A 20,087-nucleotide genomic window follows, 5' to 3' on the forward strand; every position below is an offset into this window, starting at 1 on the left:
GTTGTTGCCCAGTCTAATAGGGTTGAGAGTTTAGGCTGCGTGCTTATATTTTATTTTATTTTGGTAATGAACTCTGATTTTTTTGCCTATCACTTATAATCAATTAAAATATATCTTTTGTCATCAATAAATTTGTTTAACTATTTATCTTTACCACTAAATTTGCCTGAAGTGTTTGGTAAATCTCCTAAGATTTACAAAGGCTGGTGTATATCCACTTTCCATTGATGAAGTAGTGAACCAATTAATAAATTTGCACTCTTCATCTTGAGCAGTACAAGACGGTATATTCCTGAGGTACAAGGGTGGTAGCTGGGGGGATTTGGCTGGTGCCTTTCTCAGTGTGATTCATTAATGTCTCTAGGAGCATTCATGCAATCTAGCTGGGTGTGGGGGCTCCACATGCGGTTGTGCTGAGTGATTACAGTGCCTGGAGGGGTTTGCTGCTTGTCACTAGCAAAGCATTGTGTGAGACAAACCAGGCTGGAGAAAGTTAAGGGGGCACAACGGTCCCACAGTCCCAGGCTGCACCCCTGCATCATACTGGAAACAGGATTCCCGCAGCGTTCGCACCAACTACAGAGGTAAAATAACCTCTCTACAGCTACTCAAGATTCCCCTGTGTACGCATCCCAGGATTGCATTAGTCCTTCTGGTCACAGTATCACTCTGGGAGCTCCTCTTCTTCTGATTATCCACCCCCCACCCACAAATCTTTCTCAGGGTCACTACTTCCCAGACAGAGTCCCCACTCCTGTAAGTACAGCCCGCGTTCTGTGTTCCTAGATGTATAATTTTACATTGGTCATATTAAAAGGAATCTTGTTTCCTTGTACCCAGCTTACCTAGCGATTCAGATCCCTATGTGTCAGTGACCTGTCCTGTTCTCTATTTACTAGTCTCCCAATTTTCGTGTTATCTGCAAACTTTCTGACTGATGTTTTTATGTTTTCTTCCAGTTCATTGATAAAAATGACAAGTAGCGTAAAGCCAAGCAGTGATCCCGCAGGGCCCCAGTCAAAACACATTTCCCGATGATGATTCTCCATTCCCAATTATGTTTTGAGACCAGTAAGTTGTCCAATTTTTAATCAGTTTAACGGGTGACACATTGATTTTGCATCGTTCTTGTGCAGTGTTAAGTCGAATGCCTTACAGAAATCTAGGGAGACACGGTGGGTGAGGCAATATCTTTCATTGAACCAGCTTCAGTTGGTGAGAGAAACAAGCTTTGGAGCTCACGCAGAGCTCTTCTTTGGGTCTGGGCTCTATGTAAGCTTGAGAGCTTGTCTCTCTCACCAAGAGAAACTGGTCCAATAAAAGACATTTCCTCACCCACCTTGTCTCTCTTGTATCCTGGGACCGACATGGCTGCAACTAAACTACATACAAAAATGGCAGATGTCTAAGCAGGGCACATCAGGGCTATGCCCTGAAGCAACCAAACCTCTCATCTCATAAGAATAAGACAGCAAGTGAGTCTGACGAGAACTCACTGGTCACAGAGCGCCCATAGGGCTGGAGTTGGGTGGGGGGATCAGAGTGAGCAGACATGGCAGAGGGACACTCACAGCGATGTATACACCTCAGCCTGCAGCACGGTGCCCTAGCACCATGCTGGGGCATTGGGGTCAGCACTGACTCAGAGAGAGAGCAGCCCCCTCCTGTCATCCCCAAACTGCCCCCTGCAGCAAGGCCCTTAGACACGACCTGGGCTTTGTGGTAACGCAGGAGTCTGCAGGGAAAGCAGCCTCCGCTGAGCCCCAGCCCAGCATTTTGCATCAGGGTCAGAACTCACTGTGAGGGGAGAGCGCCCCAGTGAGTCCCCGAACTGCTTCTCGCAGCACTTACAGGGGCATGACAAAGGAGGGTTACCTGAGCACACAACACTGGCATCTTCTCCGTGGTGACAGTTATGGTCTCCCCAAGACTTAGCCCTGCATTCGGAGAGGGCAGCTTCTGACCCTGCGCAGTTAACCTCAGCCAGCCAGATGGTGTCAGAACCTCTCCCAAACTGAGCTCTTCCAGGGGCTGATAACGCCGTCCCACAGCCCAGCTGCCTGCACACGACTCCGGCATCTGTTATGTCCCAGTTGTCATCACACACGGTTCCCCACTGCAGGTTGTGAAACACCTCGACTCTCCCAGCACAGCGACTAGAACCATCAACCAGTCGGATTGGAGCCTGCTCTGGAATGGCTGAATCTGCAAATGCACCAAGGGAATAAACACTCAGGGAGATTCCTTTGCCTCTGATCACTAGTGACATTGGGGAACGTAGCGCCTCGGATCTGATCAGTCTCTACACATACCAATTGCCTGGCAGGGGCTCATTCTGCCCTACTAATACACAGCCACCTCTGGGGTGGGAACGGGCAGCTGAGAGACAGGCCATGAAAACTCATGGGCTATATAGGAGAGGGAGTGAGGAAGAACCCTGTCTCCAGTCACACCAGTGGGAGATGTTACAGATTGAGGGGTAATTAGCTGAGATTGAAATCACTATGATGGGGGTAGGAGCCCCACACTTTATAAAGGGACCCAGGGTTTCTACTGCCCCTGAGTGCCTGGAGGCTCCATTCGACCCCAAATCCCACAAATGGGATCTATGGTTACCCAGCGCCCCATTGTGCTGTCATGGGGCAGGGGATCAGAGTGATCAGCGACAGGGAGGGTCTCTCACTGAGGCGCACATACTGCTCCCTGCAGTGCAGGCCCTAAGTGCTGTGCTGGGACACGGGGCTCAGCACTGACTGTGAGGGAAGAGCGCCCCCTACTGAGCCCCCATCCCGCTCCCCACAACACCCACCGTGATGGATGAGAGTTACCTGAGCACACAACACTGGCATCTTCTCCGTGGTGACAGTTATGGATTCCCCAAGGCCGAGCCCTGCATTCGGAGAGGGCAGCTTCTGTCCCTGTGCAGTGAACGTTATCCAGCCAGATGGGATCAGAGCCTCGCCCAAATTGAGACCTGCCTGGGGCTGATAACGCCGTCCCACAGCCCAGCTGCCAGCACACGACTCTGGCCTCAGTTAAATCCCAGCTGTCATCACACACGGTTCCCCACTGTTGGTTGTGAAACACCTCGACTCTCCCAGCGCAGCGACTCGGGCCATTCACGAGTCGGAGCTGAGTCTGCTCTGAAATGTCTGAGTCTGCAAACACCCCAAGGGAATAAACACTCAAGTAAGTTGCTGTGCATCTGATCACTAGTGACCCTGGGGAAAGTAGCACCTCCCACTGACGGCTGTGAACCACCTCTGCAACTGCCTGTCAGGGCTTCATTCCCCACCACTGACATTCAGCCACCTCTGGAGTGGGACAGGACTGCTGAGAGACCAGGCACAGAAACTCATGGGCTATGTAGGAGAGGGAGTGAGGAAGAACCCTGTCTCCAGTCATAGCAGTGGGGGTAATTAGCTGAGATGGAAACCACCCGGAGTGATGGGGGAAGGAGCCCCACTCTTCATAAAGGGATCCCAGGTTTCTACTGCCTCTGAGCGGCTGCAGGCTCCATTCACCCCCAAATCCCACAAATTGGATCTACGGTTACCCAGCGCCCCATTGTGCTGTCATGGGCCAGGGGGATCAGAGCAATCAGTGACGGGAAGGGTCTCTCACTGAGGCAGACGTACTGCTCCCTGCAGCGCAGGCCCTAAGTGTGTAATGACGCATCCACTCCCAGTCTTTATTCAAGCCTAAGTTAATTGTATCCAGTTTGCAAATTAATTCCAATTCAGCAGTCTCTCACTGGAGTCTGTTTCTGAAGGTTTTTTGTTGAAGAATTGCCACTCTTAGGTCTGTAATCGAGTGACCAAAGAGATTTAAGTGTTCTCCGACTGGTTTTTGAATGTTATAATTCTTGACGTCTGATTTGTGTCCATTTATTCTTTTACGTAGAGACTGTCCAGTTTGACCAATGTACATGGCAGAGGGGCATTGCTGGCACATGATGGCATATATCACATTGGTAGATGTGCAGGTGAACAAGCCTCTGATAGTTCCAGTGTGGCAGACTGGCTGGCTCAGGGGGGCTGAGAATGGGACACTGGGGGGTTCCTCTCTGGAGGTCACCAGCTCTGATCCAGCCCCAGGCTGATCCAGCCCCAGGCATGCCGGAATGGCTGACTCGTGGGATGGAGGATGGGACACAGGGTCTTTCCCCCCAGGGGCTGGCTGGCTGCAGTACAGTCTGTACGAGGGGGAAGAGCTGAGCAAAACATTGGGGGAAGGAGACCTGGAGCTTTGCCCCTGGAGGGCACCGGTTCCTGTTTGGCCCCAACTCAGGCAAGGGCAGTGGCTGGTGTGGGGGGAACGGGCACTGGGTTTTCACACCTGGGGTCGTGGGTCCAAGCTGGTAGTGAGTGGAAGTTGCAGCCATTGCAGCTCTCTGATGCCCAAAATGTGAAATGAGCTGCTGGGGTTAATTCCCCTCCATGACAGGACAGGTGTGTGCAGCCCAGCCCAGCCCTCAGTCCGAGCGGCTCCCATCTGAGGGGCAAAGGGCGTAACTGGTCAGGAGACTGAACTGCCCTTTGCCCCTGCCTGGGCTCCCTCCCCGTCTGCGCCCTGATGCCCCTGCCTGACCAGAGCCAACAGCAGCAGCTCCGAAGGGCTGTAGTTCTGCTCCCCCAAAGCCTCCACTGGCCCTGACTGGGGCTGACTCAGCTCCTCTATATTCCACAGCATCCAGACAGACAGGGCCTTCCAGACAGAGCACCCTCCTGTGGTGACAGCACTACGGCAGCCCAGCTCCTGGTACCCCACCCCCAACTCTCACAGGCCCCAGCTAGCATCATGGCACCCCAGTGTCGGTACACAGCACCTCCATTTGCCCTTTGCAGGGGTGAGGCCATTCACCAGCCACAGCCAGGGCTGAGCTGAAACTGCTCTAGCAATAACTAAAGGCAAAAATATCTGTTGGGGCAGATCATACCTCAGGATAAATCTGGAGTCACCCCAGACTGATGCAGCTCAGCCAGCCGCTGCCAGAGCCCAAATTTCAATTGGTCTTACTGGGCAAGGGTGAGCCCTTGAGATGAATTGCTGTGGCATTTCCACAGGTACCCAACAGCCAGGATGCCCCCTGCGCCTTGCTCACTCTGCCACACAGTGCACCTTGTTAACAATTCACTGGAGGGGAAACTGAGGCATGTAGCGAGGAAGAGATGGGCTGAGACCATGGGGTGAGTCTGGAGGAGGCAGGATTTGAACCCAGATTCCAGTTCTACACTTGAATGACTAGATTAAATAACCTTAACTCTGCCCTTCCTCGCCCCAATTTATGAGATAGCTGCACACTGCAGCATGCACCCCACACATACGGACAGACCCCGCACCCTCTGCCTATGTTTGTATTTACCTGCCATGGGGAATCCTGTCATGGAAACTGAAAGAAAGCAAAGAGATGAGATAAGTCTCTGTCTCCATGGCTGGACACCTTGGGGATCTCCAAACAAGGCTGATGTAAGCTGCGGCCTGAGTGAGCTCTCCCTTGCCATCTCCTGATGCACTGAGAGAAAAGACTCAGAGGCACGTTGTATTTCAGTGACCTAGCTACTGCCTCTCGGGGCGGTGGGTTGCCCCTCCTGCCCCTCCGGTCGGCGTCGGTAGCGTCGACCCAGAAATGCTTTAGCTGCAGAGCTGCCACTGTAATGTTTCAAGTGCAGAAGAGCCCTAAGTAGCCGGCAAAAGACAAGACGTGGTTAGTGACATCAGAACCAGTGATACTGCACCACACTTTCCAAACCAAGCCACCTGCTTTCACACTGCCTGCATCGCTGAAGGACCCCCACACCTGGCTTCCCGCCCCGACCTTGAGTGTGCAGGCCCACTGGAGTGGCAGGTTTGTAGAAATTTTGGTGGTGCCCAGAACCCACCCCCCAAACTCCACCCTCCACCTGCCTAAGGCTCTGGGAGGGAGTTTGGGTGGGGGGAGGAGGTCTGGGGTGCAGGCCCTGGCCTGGGGATTAGGGTGCAGGAGGGGTGCAGGCTCTGGGAGGGAGTTTGGTTGTGGGAGGGGGTCTGGGGTGCAGGCTCTGGGATGGAGTTTGGGTGCTGGGTGTAGGCTCCGGGACGGCGTTTGGGGGTGGAGGGGTGCAGAGGGAGGGGGTTCAGGCTCTAGGACAGCGTTTGGGGGATGGAGGGGGTGTGTGGGAAGGGGGAGGAGGTGCAGGCTCTGGGAGGGAGTTTGGGGATAGGAGGAGGTTCAGGGGTGAGGGCTGTGGGGCTGGGGATGAGGGGTTTGGGGTGTGGGAGGGGCTCAGGGCTGGGGCAGAGGATTAGGGTGCGGGGGGATGAGGGCTGGGGCTGGGGATGAGGGGTTTGGGAGGGGCTCAGGGCTGGGGCAGAGGATTAGGGTGCAGGGGGATGAGGGCTCTGTCTGGGGCTGGCGTTGAGGGGTTTGGGACATTGGAGAGGCTCAAGGCTAGGGTGGAAGGGCTGGGTAACGGCAGCCTGTCCCGCCATCAGTGACGGGGGCACTAGGACCCTGCGGCAGCAGTTGATGCGGGGAGCCCGCAGAGCAGAGTCCCTGTGAGCTGCAGGCTCCGGGGCAGGTGCGTGGGGGCAGCAAGTGGGGGCCGCGGGACACTCGGGGGAGGTGCGGGGGGGGGCAGGTGGGGCCGGGGGAGAGACCCGGCCCAAACATTGCCGGGGGGAGGGACAGCTCAGTGGTTTGAGCATTGGCCTGCTAAACCCAGGGTTGTGAGTTCGATCCTTGAGGGGGCCATTTAGGGATCTGGGGCAGAAATTGGGGATCGGTCCTGCTTTGAGCAGAGGGTTGGACTAGACACCTCCTGAGGTCCCTTCCAACCCTGATATTCTGTGATTCACCAGAGGCCCACACAACACGCCGCCCCTGCCGTGGCCGTGGAGCGGAGAGCAGAGCGGTGTGACACCCGCACAGCCGCTAGGGGGCGATGCCTGGAGTCAGAAGGGGCCCCAGGCAGCCTGATCCCCTGGCCGGCCAGGAAAGCTGCCCCGCCCCCGCCCCTCTCCACCCCTCCCCCCTCAACCCCCTCCTCTGGGCTACGTGTCCCGGGGGCAGCAGCAGGGGTCAGGCGCCATCGGCACTCACCCGGCGGCAGGTTATAGAGTGACCTTGCCCCGGCCTGGGGAGAAGATGGAGCGGTGGGGAAGGGGCATGGGATGGGGGAAGTGGGAGCTGGGGGAAAGAGGCAGTGGGGAGGGGAGGAGATGGAGCGGTGGGGAAGGGGCATGGGATGGGGGAAGTGGGGGCTGGGTGAAGAGGCGGAGGGGAGGGGAGGAGATGGAGCGGTGGGGAAGGGGTATGGGATGGGGGAAGTGGGGGCTGGGGGAAGAGGCGGAGGGGAGGAGATGGAGCAGTGGGGAAGGGGCATGGGATGGGGAAGAGAAGGGAATGGGGGAAGTGGGGGGAAGCTGGAGCCCAGCGTGTGGCATCCCCTTGGCAGAAGCTGGGGCTCCCCCGTTAAGCAGGCCCATCGAAACTTCACCCTGACAAGCCCCACCTCCCCTGCATCTGTACCACCCCCACCTAAATGAACCCCACCTGCCCTGTACCTAGACCCCCCTGCTGAGCCCCAAACACCTTCACCTGGATCCCCTGCAGAATCCCATTGCCCCTGCAACCCCCCAGTGAGCATCTGTGCATCCAGATCTCCCACTGAGCCACCCACACCCAGATTGCCCCACAGAGAACTCTCTTACCCCTACCTGGATACCCCCACACTAAGTCCCTCTGCACTTGGATCCTGCTGCCGGCCCGAGCCTGCTCACCCGCACCTGGCGCAGGGGGGCAGGGCCCAGGGTGTTTCTGAGGCCAGCCTGGCCCTTGCACTGTGTCAGGGTCAGGTGCAGCCTCACGGCCCAGTCCCTGTCCCAGGGAGGGGTGGGGGGAGGCTGCAGGTAATCTCCCACCTCCATGCAACTAGTGGCCTGTGCTCCCCACTGCCAGAGAACCATGAACTGGCCAGGAGTTACTTTAGGCTGGAAATGAGAAGAAGGTTCAGGAACAGCCTCCTAATGGGTGAGGGGAGAACGTGCTAACTCACGTGAAGATGGCGCTTGATAAGTGTGTGACTGGGATTATATAACATGCCCTTCCAGCCCTGTGTCCCATGTTCCTAAAGAGACCAGCCCAGGGCGGCTGAGAAACACCTCCAGGACTCAGAGACATGTGAGTTTCTTTTTACTCTTTTAACATTTAACAAAAGTTAAACTAATTGTATTGTAAAATCGGACACGCAGCTAGATAGATCCTGGTTCCACTCCCTGCTCAAATCACTAGACCCCACTCCCCTTCCCAAGGCAGAATAGACCCCAGGATTTCTGGCTCCCAGGACAGCTGTAGCTGATGGGTGGGGCTGGAGAATCACAGGTTGCCCCCAGGGCTATTCAAAGCCAGAGCAAAGGGAAAAGGTCACTCACCCCAAAACCAGGCCAGGAGGATGGGGACCTTTGTGTTCCCGGCTCCAGCACAGGCAGCTGAGCTCCTGCCAAAGGGGTGCCCATCTGGGACCAGGAGGCACTCGGGAAACCCCATGTTCATCGCACAGTCCTTGTGGGGCAGCGTGGCCAGGCGTTAGGGCAGGCAATCGTCCTTGTGAGAGAGACAGGCTGAGGTCTGTGTGACAGTCACAGGCTGGGGGGCTGGGGAGATGGGGCAGGCACCCAAGGGGGCAGGGATCCAAGGGGACAGGGGATGTGACAGGCCTGTCACTGCAGAGACCCCTCCCTCCACGCCCCCCTGCAGTGACCCAGTGGGTGTGCGCAACTGAGTCCACAGAGGAGAAGTGATCCTTGTGCTCTGCGCTGTGGCTTTATTTATATCATTGGATTGTGAAATACGTGTTCCTGGAACATGCTGAGCAAACAAGCCCCTCTTGGAACAGCTGGTTCTGGGACACATGGGGTGCAGGGACTGTTCCCAGAGCTGGTTCACCAGGAGTCAGCAGAACTGATCCATGGAGGCCTGGTGGACACGGGACGGGCGCACCGGTTGGACTGAGTGTGTGAGGATCATTCCATGCAGTTAAAGCGATGCTGAGGGCTGTGTGGATGCTCTTACTCCAGATGAAGGAGGCTGAGGCTTGGCCTGATCTACACCTAAAGCTTAGGTCAACCCAGCTACATTGCTCAGGGGTGTGAAAAATTCGGACCCCTGGAGACGGGATTAAGCCAACCTAAGCCCTAGTGCAGACACCAGAAGGTGGAATGAAGAATTCTCCCATCAGCCTGGCTACTGCCGCTTGGAGGGTGGATTAACTACGGTGACGGCAAAGCCCCTTCCAGTGCTGCAGCGTCTGCATCACGACACCACAGCGACGTAGCCGCAGCGCCGGGCTGTGGCCCTGCTGCGGTTGTGGAGTAGACACAGCCCTTCTCTGCCCAGGGATGGGACATCACTGCACTGGCCTCACCCCGTGGGGACCCCCCCCAGTGTACCTAGAGCAGGTCCCTTCACACCTGAGCTTACGCCCAAGCCACCTTCCCATGTTGTCATCTCGGCAAATCCCAAAAGGACGTGGTCTCCTTGCAGATTGAGCGTCACGCGACTCAGTCTCTGGCTAGCCTCTGAAGGCGCTCGGGGTGGCTCTATGTGCTGCTCTGTCTGCAGGTGCCACCCCCGCAGCTCCGATTGGCTGTGGTTCCCAGCCAATGGGAGCTGCTGAGCCGATGCTTGTGGCGGGGGCTGCATGTGGAGCCCCCTGGCTGCCCCTATGTGTAGGAGCTGGAGGGGGGACATGCCACTGTGTCTGAGAGCCACACGGAGCCATGGCAGGCAGGGGGCCTGCCTTATCCTGCTGCACTGCCAACCGGACTTCTAAAGGCCCGGTCAGTGCTGCTGACTGGAGCCGTCAGGGTCCATTTTTGACTGGGTGTTCTGGTTGAAAACCGGACACCTGGCAACCCTAGAGTCCCCCAGGGGCAGGTTCTTCCCTCTGGCTTAGCTTCCTGCAGCTTCCTCTGACGCAGCTGGTTCTGCCCAGCAACAGAGAGGCGCCTGGGCTGGGTGGGACCCTGGTCTGCTCTGCTCTGGCAGCTCCTCTGTCCCATGTAAAGATCCCAAAGTGCAGTGGCCGCATAAAAGGATTATTCCAGCTGGAGTTTGTTTACAGCCCCCATGAGTGGCCGTGCTGCTTCCCTCGGCCATGTGGGAGGAGCCCTTGGGAATCTCCCAGGGCTGGGTGAGAGCTCCCAGAGGGGGATAAGTGAGAGCTGTCAGAGAGAGCATGGACTCGAGAGCTCAGGCTGTCATTGCAGGGAAGAGGGTTCAGCATCTTTAACTGACAGGTCTTTTCTCCCCAATGTACATTCAGCATCGGAATTAAATAGGGTTAACCCATCCCAAAGCATTTGAAACAATATAAATAACCCCCCTTCCCCTCTCTGGCCTGGTCCCCCCCTGGAGTCACCAGGTTCAGAAGTACTGAGCTGGTCCCAGTCCCTGTGAATCCACAGGGAGGTGCTGGAAGCCTCAGCACCCTCAGTCCCTGCAAACCAGCTGGCTCCTGTGTCTAAGCTGGGGGTCAGGTGGGGGCAGCTGCAGCAACTGCTGAATCAGGCTGTCCTGAGCCCCAGTGGGGACAGAGAGACACAGGGTCTGCAGAAGAAGGAAGAGCTATAACCCAGAGGTGACACAGGGAGTCAGGGCTATGCCTGGCTGGACTGGGACCCACAGCATTAATCCCATCAGTGCAGTCAGCACAGCCACCCTCTCCAGCCCCAGAGCCGCTCAGTAATCCCTGCAAACCCTAGGTATCACTTTTGGAGAAGGGGGACCGGAGATTGACCTGTGCCTGCAGGCAGGACTCTCCTCCCCGTCACACTGCCTCTGGTGGTGATGGCTGGAGCCTCTCCCTTCTCTGCACTCGGGATTGGCCAGCTCCTTCCCCATGGACCAGATGCACCCCAGTATCAATGATTCAGCTCCCTGCCTGCAACGGGGCTGCCCACGATTCACATCGGGGGAAAGTTCATCCCGGCCTCTCTCCTCCCTTTGGTGAGGTACCAGCACTTCCTGAACCGCTGGCATGTGCAGGGCACAGATCCCTCGACGTAGAGGCCAGCAGGAACTGCTCCTATCCCCCAGTCTGGGCCCTACCACTCCCAGGCCAGACAATTGCGCCCAGTGACTCCTGCATCCAGCCCAGTAGCTGCTGTTGGAGGTAGAGTGGGGCATTTAGTGAGGCCTGTGGCACAGTGGGAAACATCAGGGTCAATCTGTTCTGTCTTGTTGCCTCCATGGTCAAATAGGGTCTCCACTTGGTGTTACGAGCTGAGCTCTGGTCTGACCACGCCCTAGCAAGGCCCTGGTGGTGTATGGCCATCAGCTGCCCTGCCTAGGAAAGGGGCTTGACTCTTCCTTGAAGGACAATCTCAGAGAAGCCATGAAGTTTGCAACCCTAGGGCCACCAACTCTGAAGGTCTCTCAGCTACCAGCACAGCGGAGCAGTGGGCTCTACACAGGAGTCCAGCGGGGAGATGGGACAAGCATTCTAATGGAGCATGGGGCAGAAAGGACAGAGGCTGCATTTAAGAGGGTTTCTCTGTGAGGGTCAGGGATTGTCCATTGCCACAAGCAGGGAGGCTGGGCTGGAGAAGAAGGCTGGAGGGATTCAGCCCAGCTGGGCCAGACCTTAGGCTCACGGATAGGGTGAGATCAGACATCAGCAGGCGTCTGTAACTCTCTAGTGCTTTGGAAGAGTGAAATAACTGAAGTTAGGAAATCCCTTTGCTAGGCCCATGCTCCTGGCTTGCCACCTACGCTGTCCCCGACTGGGTTACATTAGAAGGCAGAGTGCCTCCAGCTCTGGGTGTCAGGAGCTCTGAGGGAGGGCCTGGGGGGGGGCTGGACTGCAGAGTCCCACTGTGACATTATTGACATGAACTGTGACATGAACTGAATGCATCCGAGCTCACGAAAGCTTATGCTCAAATGAATTGGTTAGTCTCTAAGGTGCCACAAGTCCTCCCGATCTTTTTGCGAATACAGACTAACACGGCTGCTACTCTGAAACCCGTGACCATATAGATCATTGTCCTATGGTTGCATCAGGTCTTGTACAGAGGAGGCCAAGTGCGATGTCTATGGAAAGGTTGTAGTTTGCTGGTTATGATTATGCTATCTGTATGTGTGTATCATTTTTGTATTTGAAGTTATGAATATTGGCTATGTACTTATATCTCATTATGCTTGATTCTAAGTAGCCTCAGTGAAGCATTTAGTCAGCTTCTTAAGAGAGGACTATTCTCAGTAAGTGCCCAATCAAGAAACACTTAACTGACAATGGACTTTGGGAGACACCAATCCACACCTGATCTTTCCTGGGAATGTTCAAACTAACATATAAACAATGGCATCAGCCTGCAAAAAGCTGAATCATTCATGGACATGTGATTTGCCCAGGTGGCTACAAACTCCATCTTGTTGCTGTGACTTTGCACAGTAGAACAAAGGGGTTTCCGCCCACAAGAGAGAATATAAAAGGCCCTGGAAGCCTCTCCATTTTGTCTTCAACTGGCTCAAGAGATGGCCCTTCCACCTTAATGGGGTGCCTGAAAAAAACTGGAACAAAGGACTGTAACTATGGGGGTGTGAGTGATTGCTGGAACCAGGCCATAAATTACAATGTTGGTCTGAAAAGGATTGGGCCCAGATGAGGAAGGAGTCCAGTCTGTGAAAGAAGCTTATTGGAACATCTCTGAGGATGAGATTTCATCTGTAATCAGTTTCTTAATGTATTAGGCTTGACTTGCATGTTTTGTTTTATTTTGCTTGGTAACTTACTTTGTTCTGTCTGTTATTACTTGAAACCACTTAAATCCTACTTTTTATATTTAATAAAATCATTTTTGTTTATTAATTAACCCAGAGTAAGCAATTAATACCTGGGGAAGCAAACAGCTGTGCGTATCGCTCTATCAGTGTTATAGAGGGCGGACAATTTATGAGTTTACCCTGTATAAGCTTTATACAGAGTAAAACAGATTTATTTCGGGTTTGGATCCCATTGGGAACTGGGTATCTGGGTGTTGGAGACAGGAGTACCTCCTAAATGGTTTTTAGTTAAAGCCTGCAGCTATGGGGGACGTGGCTCAGACCTGGGTCCGTGTTTTCAGCAGGCTAGCGTGTCTGACTCAACAAGACAGGCTTCTGGAGTCCCAAGCTGGCAGGAAAAACAGGCTCAGAGGTAGACTCAGCACGTCAGGCGACAGTCCCAAAGGGGTCTCTGTGACCCAGCTCATCACACCCTCATCCCACAAGGAAGGGCTCAGCCAAGGGATCTGGGCCAGGCATGCGCCCTATAGACCCAGAGCCAGGAACAATGAGGACACTCAGCCCAGACCCTGCTGGCTTGGAAGCAGGTGGGGCCGTGTGGCTGGGCTGCGGAAGAGCAGACTGGTGACTGCCAGAGGGGGCTGGGCCAGGCTGTAACCCCCCCACCCCATCCTGACTGACAGGTTCCTTGTGGTGGTAAATCCCCCAGCCCTGGGGGAGCCGTTCTGGTGTGTCACTCCCCCTCCCTGTGACACCAAGCCTGGATGGTTTGCCTGGCCAGCCCTGCACTAAGTGCCTTTTCTCCTCCTCTGTGCCAGGCCCGGTGACCCCAGCCAAAGCCATGCTGCTCAGAGATCACAGTGTGGGGTGGAATCATGCCGGGGGGGTCGCAGAGCCAGGGAAATACTTGGGAACCCTAAGCTGGGTCGCTGTGGGTGCAGGCTGGTAGCAAAGCTGCTGCCTCATAGGGCTCCCCAGGCTCTGCTGCCCCATTGACACAGGCTCTGGCTCCCCTGCAACCCCCGCTCGAGTTACGCCTCCCCACAGCCTGAGTGTTTGGAGCTGGGAGCCAGCCCCTTTCTGGGCATCCCCCCACTCCCAGTAGTGATAGTGGCTGGGCTGCATCCGCCAATGGGAGGCGCTAACTGGAGTGGGACAGAGCCGGAGCCTGTGTCCACAGAGAAGAAAATGGAGCTGGCCCGGGAAGCAAGGCCCAGCCGCTCTGTCCTGCACAAAGGGGAGGGGCTCAGCCCATGCTGCCCAGCTCTGCTTAGCGCCCCCCATTCATAGCGTGCATCCTGCCCCGCCCATTCCCAAAGCTGTGGGTGTGTCCAGAATGTAATTGGCTGTTTGGGAGCTGGGGGGATGGAACTGGCTGTTTGGGGTCATTCACGCCAAGAATGGGCAGTATCAGTTTGGGGTCATGCAGGTGATGGAGGGTTCTTGGGGGGAGGAGGCTGAGGAAGGGCCATGCAAGGAGGTCGGGAGGGGGCTACCTGAAGGGGACTGGATAATCTTGGATGCCTTTTTATGACATGCTCCAGCCCAGCCACAAGCTAGGTGTTAGATGCAGGGCTTGCCGGGGGAGGGTCTCTGGCCTGTGCTATGCAGCATCATAGAATCATAGAATATCAGGGTTGGAAGGGACCCCAGAAGGTCATCTAGTCCAACCCCCTGCTTGAAGCAGGACCAATTCCCAGTTAAATCATCCCAGCCAGGGCTTTGTCAAGCCTGACCTTAAAAACCTCTAAGGAAGGAGATTCTACCACCTCCCTAGGTAACGCATTCCAGTGTTTCACCACCCTCTTAGTGAAAAAGTTTTTCCTAATATCCAATCTAAAACTCCCCCACTGCAACTTGAGACCATTACTCCTTGTTCTGTCATCTGCTACCATTGAGAACAGTCTAGAGCCATCCTCTTTGGAACCCCCTTTCAGGTAGTTGAAAGCAGCTATCAAATCCCCCCTCATTCTTCTCTTCTGCAGGCTAAACAATCCCAGCTCCCTCAGCCTCTCCTCATAAGTCATGTGTTCCAGTCCCCTAATCATTTTTGTTGCCCTTGCTCTCCAATTTATCCACATCCTTCTTGTAGTGTGGGGCCCAAAACTGGACACAGTACTCCAGATGAGGCCTCACCAATGTCGAATAGAGAGGAACGATCACGTCCCTCGATCTGCTCGCTATGCCCCTACTTACACATCCCAAAATGCCATTGGCCTTCTTGGCAACAAGGGCACACTGCTGACTCATATCCAGCTTCTCGTCCACTGTCACCCCTAGGTCCTTTTCCGCAGAACTGCTGCCTAGCCATTCGGTCCCTAGTCTGTAGCTGTGCATTGGGTTCTTCCGTCCTAAGTGCAGGACCCTGCACTTATCCTTATTGAACCTCATCAGATTTCTTTTGGCCCAATCCTCCAATTTGTCTAGGTCCTTCTGTATCCTATCCCTCCCCTCCAGCGTATCTACCACTCCTCCCAGTTTAGTATCATCTGCAAATTTGCTGAGAGTGCAATCCACACCATCCTCCAGATCATTTATGAAGATATTGAACAAAGGTCAGACTGTATGGTCACAAGAGTCCCTGCTGACCTTGCAATCTAGGAGCGTGACTCTTGCAAAATGACTCAGGAAAAGAGCAGAGAGGGAGGGGGAGGATGGGAGGAAGATAGCGAGGGTGGAAAGGAGCACAGGAGGGAAGGGAAGACAGGGCAGGATCTCATGTGCACGAGGCTGGGGTCCTTGATTGTCCAGTGCTGATGGCCAGGTGCCCTCACTGACATGCCGGCCTGGACATCCCAGTGACTGAAGCTCAGCAACAAAGACAGAGTCTCTGGATCGAAGTAGAAGCTATCAACCTTTTCCCAGGGAATCCCAGAGGTCTGCTCTGCCAGTTTGGTCCTCAAAAGTCTCCCTTTTTAAAGCTCTGTCAAGGCTAATTCCCCACTCTGGCAAGGATTCTAAAAATTAATACTGGCCACTCCAGGTTAGTATTAAACTCCCAGGGTTACAGCTTTTCTCCGACCTTGGACTATTGGATGTTGCCACCACCCAAGTGCAGAACCCCTTTGGGAGCCCAGGAAGGTGCACTTGGGAATTCCTTCCTGTCAGGTACCCTCAAGCCCTTTCACACCCCCTCCTGGGAAAAGATGACCGGGGGGGCGGGAAGGAAATCAGCTGTTGCAACCAGCTAATTAAACAATATATGCACAAAAGAATCCAATTCTGTTCTTAAAAAGGGTAAATTTTATTAATGAAAAAAGAAAGAAAATACACATGGGAACTCAGGCTATTGCTAAATTTTAAAAGAGCAACTACAAGGATTAAGCACCAAGAATAGCTTTCCTAAGGTCCATCTTAAAGGTTACAAGCAAAACAAAAGCACCTGGGGTTAGCACAGAGGAATCCACAAGCCATAACAAAATCAAAGGGATAAACCTAATTGTGTCTATCTAGACATTTCCTGATCTATTTACCTGTCTGGGGTTTTAAAGGAGTAGTTTCTAGGTATGATTTTTTCATGCCTGGCCCAAGCTTCTTACAGCATAGCTGCTGCCCTGTCCACCTCTCCCTGGGAGAACAGCAACACACAGACAAAAGGGGAGTCTTTTTTCAATTTTAAAAATTTCTAGCCTTCTCATCCCCATGGAAGGAAAAGGCCTGGGTAGAGACTGTCGAATAGTGGAAGTCAATGAATGGCTACGCAGGTGGTGTCGGAGAGAAGGCTTTGGATTCTTTGACCATGGGATGGTGTTCCAAGAAGGAGGAGTGCTAGGCAGAGACGGGCTCCACCTAACGAAGAGAGGGAAGAGGATCTTCGCAAGCAGGCTGGCTAACCTAGTGAAGAGGGCTTTAAACTAGATTCACCAGGGGAAGGAGACCAAAGCCCTGAGGTAAGTGGGAAAGCGGGATACGGGGAGGAAGCACGAGCAGGAGCGCGCAAGAGGACAGGGCTCCTGCCTCATACTGAGAAAGAGGGACGATCAGTGAGTTATCTCAAGTGCCTATATACAAATGCAAGAAGCCTGGGAAACAAGCAGGGAGAATTGGAAGTCCTGGCACAGTCAAGGAATTATGGTATGATTGGAATAACAGAGACTTGGTGGGATAACTCACATGACTGGAGTACTGTCATGGATGGATATAAGCTGTTCAGGAAGGACAGGCAGGGCAGAAAAGGTGGGGGAGTTGCACTGTATGTAAGGGAGCAGTATGACTTCTCAGATCTCAAGTATGAAACTGCAGAAAAACCTGAGTGTCTCTGGATTAAGTTTAGAAGTGTGAGCAACAAGGGTGATGTTGTGGTGGGAATCCGCTATAGACCACCAGACCAGGGGGATGAGGTGAATGAGGCTTTCTTCCAGCAACTCACGGAACTTACTAGATCGCAGGCCCTTGTTCTCATGGGAGACTTCAATCACCCTGCTGGGAGAGCAATACAGCGGTGCACAGACAATCCAGGAAGTTTTTGGAAAATGTAGGGGACAATTTCCTGGTGCAAGTGCTGGAGGAACCAACTAGGGGCAGAGCTCTTCTTGACCTGCTGCTCACAAACCAGGAAGAATTAGTAGGGGAAGCTAAAGCGGATGAGAATCTGGGAGGCAGTGACCATGAGATGGTCGAGTTCAGGATCCTGACACAGAGAAGAAAGGAGAGCAGCAGAATACGGACCCTGGACTTCAGAAAAGCAGATTTTGACTCCCTCCGGGAACTGATGGGCAGGGTCCCCTGGGAGAATAACTTGAGGGGGAAAGGAGTCCAGGAGAGCTGGCTGTATTTTAAAGAATCCTTATTGAGTTTACAGGGACAAACCATCCCGATGTGTAGAAAGAATAGTAAATATGGCAGGCGACCAGCTTTGGCTTAACAGTGAAATCCTTGCTGATCTTAAGCACAAAAAAGAAGCTTACAAGAAGTGGAAGATTGGACAAATGACCAGGGAAGATTATAAAAATATTGCTCGGGCATGCAGGAGTGAAATCAGGAAGGCCAAATCACACCTGGAGTTGCAGCTAGCAAGAGATGTTAAGAGTAACAAGAAGGGTTTCTTCAGGTATGTTAGCAACAAGAAGAAAGTCAAGGAAAGTGTGGGCCCCTTACTGAATGAGGGAGGCAACCTAGTGACAGAGGATGTGGAAAAAGCTAATGTACTCAATGCTTTTTTTGCCTCTGTCTTCATGAACAAGGTCAGCTCCTAGACTACTGCACTGGGCAGCACAGCATGGGGAGGAGATGACCAGCCCTCTGTGGAGAAAGAAATGGTTCGGGACTATTTAGAAAAGCTGGACGAGCACAAGTCCATGGGGCCAGATGCGCTGCATCCGAGAGTGCTAAAGGAGTTAGCGGATGTGATTGCAGAGCCATTGGCCATTATCTTTGAAAACTCATGGCGATCCGGGGAAGTCCTGGACGACTGGAAAAAGGCTAATGTAGTGCCCATCTTTAAAAAAGAGAAGAAGGAGGATCCTGGAAACTACAGGCCAGTCAGCCTCACCTCAGTCCCTGGAAAAATCATGGAGCAGGTCCTCAAGGAATCAATTCTGAAGCACTTAGAGGAGAGGAAAGTGATCAGGAACAGTCAGCATGGATTCACCAAGGGCAAGTCATGCCTGACTAATCTAATTGCCTTCTATGACGAGATAACTGGCTCTGTGGATGAGAGGAAAGCGGTGGACATGTTGTTCCTTGACTTTAGCAAAGCTTTTGACACTGTCTCCCACAGTATTCTTGCCAGCAAGTTAAAGAAGTATGGGCTGGATGAATGGACTATAAGGTGGATAGAAAGCTGGCTAGATTGTCGGGCTCAACGGGTAGTGATCAATGGCTCCATGTCTAGTCTATCAAGTGGAGTGCCCCAAGGGTCGGTCCTCGGACCAGTTTTGTTCAATATCTTCATAAATGATCTGGAGGATGGTGTGGATTGCACCCTCAGCAAGTTTGCAGATGACACTAAACTGGAAGGAGAGGTAGATATGCTGGAGGGTAGGGATAGGATACAGTGGGACCTAGACAAATTGGAGGATTGGGCCAAAAGAATTCTGATGAGGTTCAGCAAGGACAAGTGCAGGGTCTTGCACTTAGGATGGAAGAATCCCATGCACCGCTACAGACTAGGGACCAAATGGCTGGGCAGCAGTTCTGCAGAAAAGGACCTAGGGGTTACAGTGGACGAGAAGCTGGATATGAGTCAACAGTGTGCCCTTGTTGCCAAGAAGGCCAATGGCATTTTGGGATGTATAAGTAGGGGCATAGCGAGCAGATCGAGGGACGTGATCATTCCCCTCTATTCGACATTGGTGAGGCCTCATCTGGAGTACTGTGTCCAGTTTTGGGCCCCACACTACAAGAAGGATGTAGAAAAATTGGAAAGAGTGCAGTGGAGGGCAACAAAAATGATTAGGGGACTGGAACACATGACTTATGAGGAGAGGCTGAGGGAACTGGGATTGTTTAGTCTGCGGAAGAGAAGAACGAGGGGGGATTTGATAGCTGCTTTCAACTACCTGAAAGGGGGTTCCAAAGAGGATGGATTTAGACTGTTCTCAGTGGTAGCTGATGACAGAACAAGGAGTAATGGTCTCAAGTTGCAGTGGGGGAGGTTTAGGTTGGATATTAGGAAAAACTTTTTCACTAGGAGGGTGGTGAAACACTGAAATGCGTTACCTAGGGAGGTGGTGGAATCTCCTTCTTTAGATATTTTTAAGGTTAGGCTTGACAAAGCCCTGGCTGGGATGATTTTATTGGGGATCGGTCCTACTTTGAGCAGGGGGTTGGACTAGATGACCTCCTGAGGTCCCTTCCTACCCTGATATTCTATGATTCTATGATAGGAACAGTCACCGAGATCTGGGTGTGATGGGTTCAATTGCCGGGGGTGCAATTCATCCCATTGTCCAGATCATTAATAAAAATGTTGAACAAAATCGGCCCCAGGACTGACCCGTGGGGCACTCCGCTTGATACCGGCTGCTAACTAGACATCGAGCCATTGATCACTACCTGTTAAGCCCGAGAATCTAGCCAGCTTTCTATCCACCCTACAGTCCGTTCATCCAATCCATACTTCTTTAACTTGCTGGCAAGAATATTGTGGGAGACCGTGTCAAATGCTTTGCTAAAGTCAAGATATATCACATCTGCTTCCCCATATCCACAGAGCCAGTTATCTCATCATAGAAGGTAATCAGCTTGGTCAGGCATGACTTGCCCTTGGTGAATCCATATTGACTGTTCCTGATCTCCAACTCTCCACCAAGTGCTTCAAAATGGATTCCTTGAGGTCTTGCTCCATGATTTTGCCGGGGACTGAAGTGAGGCTGTAGTT

General features: G+C 53.3%; 1 protein-coding gene across 1 annotated transcript; it reads right to left on the bottom strand.

The window, feature by feature from the left end:
- Nucleotides 1-1,699: 1,699 nt before the first annotated feature.
- On the bottom strand, nucleotides 1,700-8,588 carry LOC311511965 (scavenger receptor cysteine-rich domain-containing group B protein-like; the record flags this gene model as incomplete). The annotated part of the gene is made up of 4 exons (XM_084612939.1): nucleotides 8,413-8,588; nucleotides 5,366-5,392; nucleotides 2,829-3,158; nucleotides 1,700-2,205 (listed from the first exon to the last, which is right to left on the bottom strand). The coding sequence occupies exons 1-4, from the start codon at nucleotides 8,531-8,533 to the stop codon at nucleotides 1,700-1,702; spliced, it is 984 nt and encodes a 327-aa protein (XP_084469065.1). The 5' UTR covers nucleotides 8,534-8,588.
- Between the last annotated feature and the right edge of the window lie 11,499 nt (nucleotides 8,589-20,087).

Source organism: Lepidochelys olivacea (assembly GCF_965140295.1).
Source record: "Lepidochelys olivacea isolate rLepOli2 genome assembly, chromosome: 23".
Classification (NCBI taxonomy): Eukaryota; Metazoa; Chordata; order Testudines; family Cheloniidae; genus Lepidochelys; species Lepidochelys olivacea.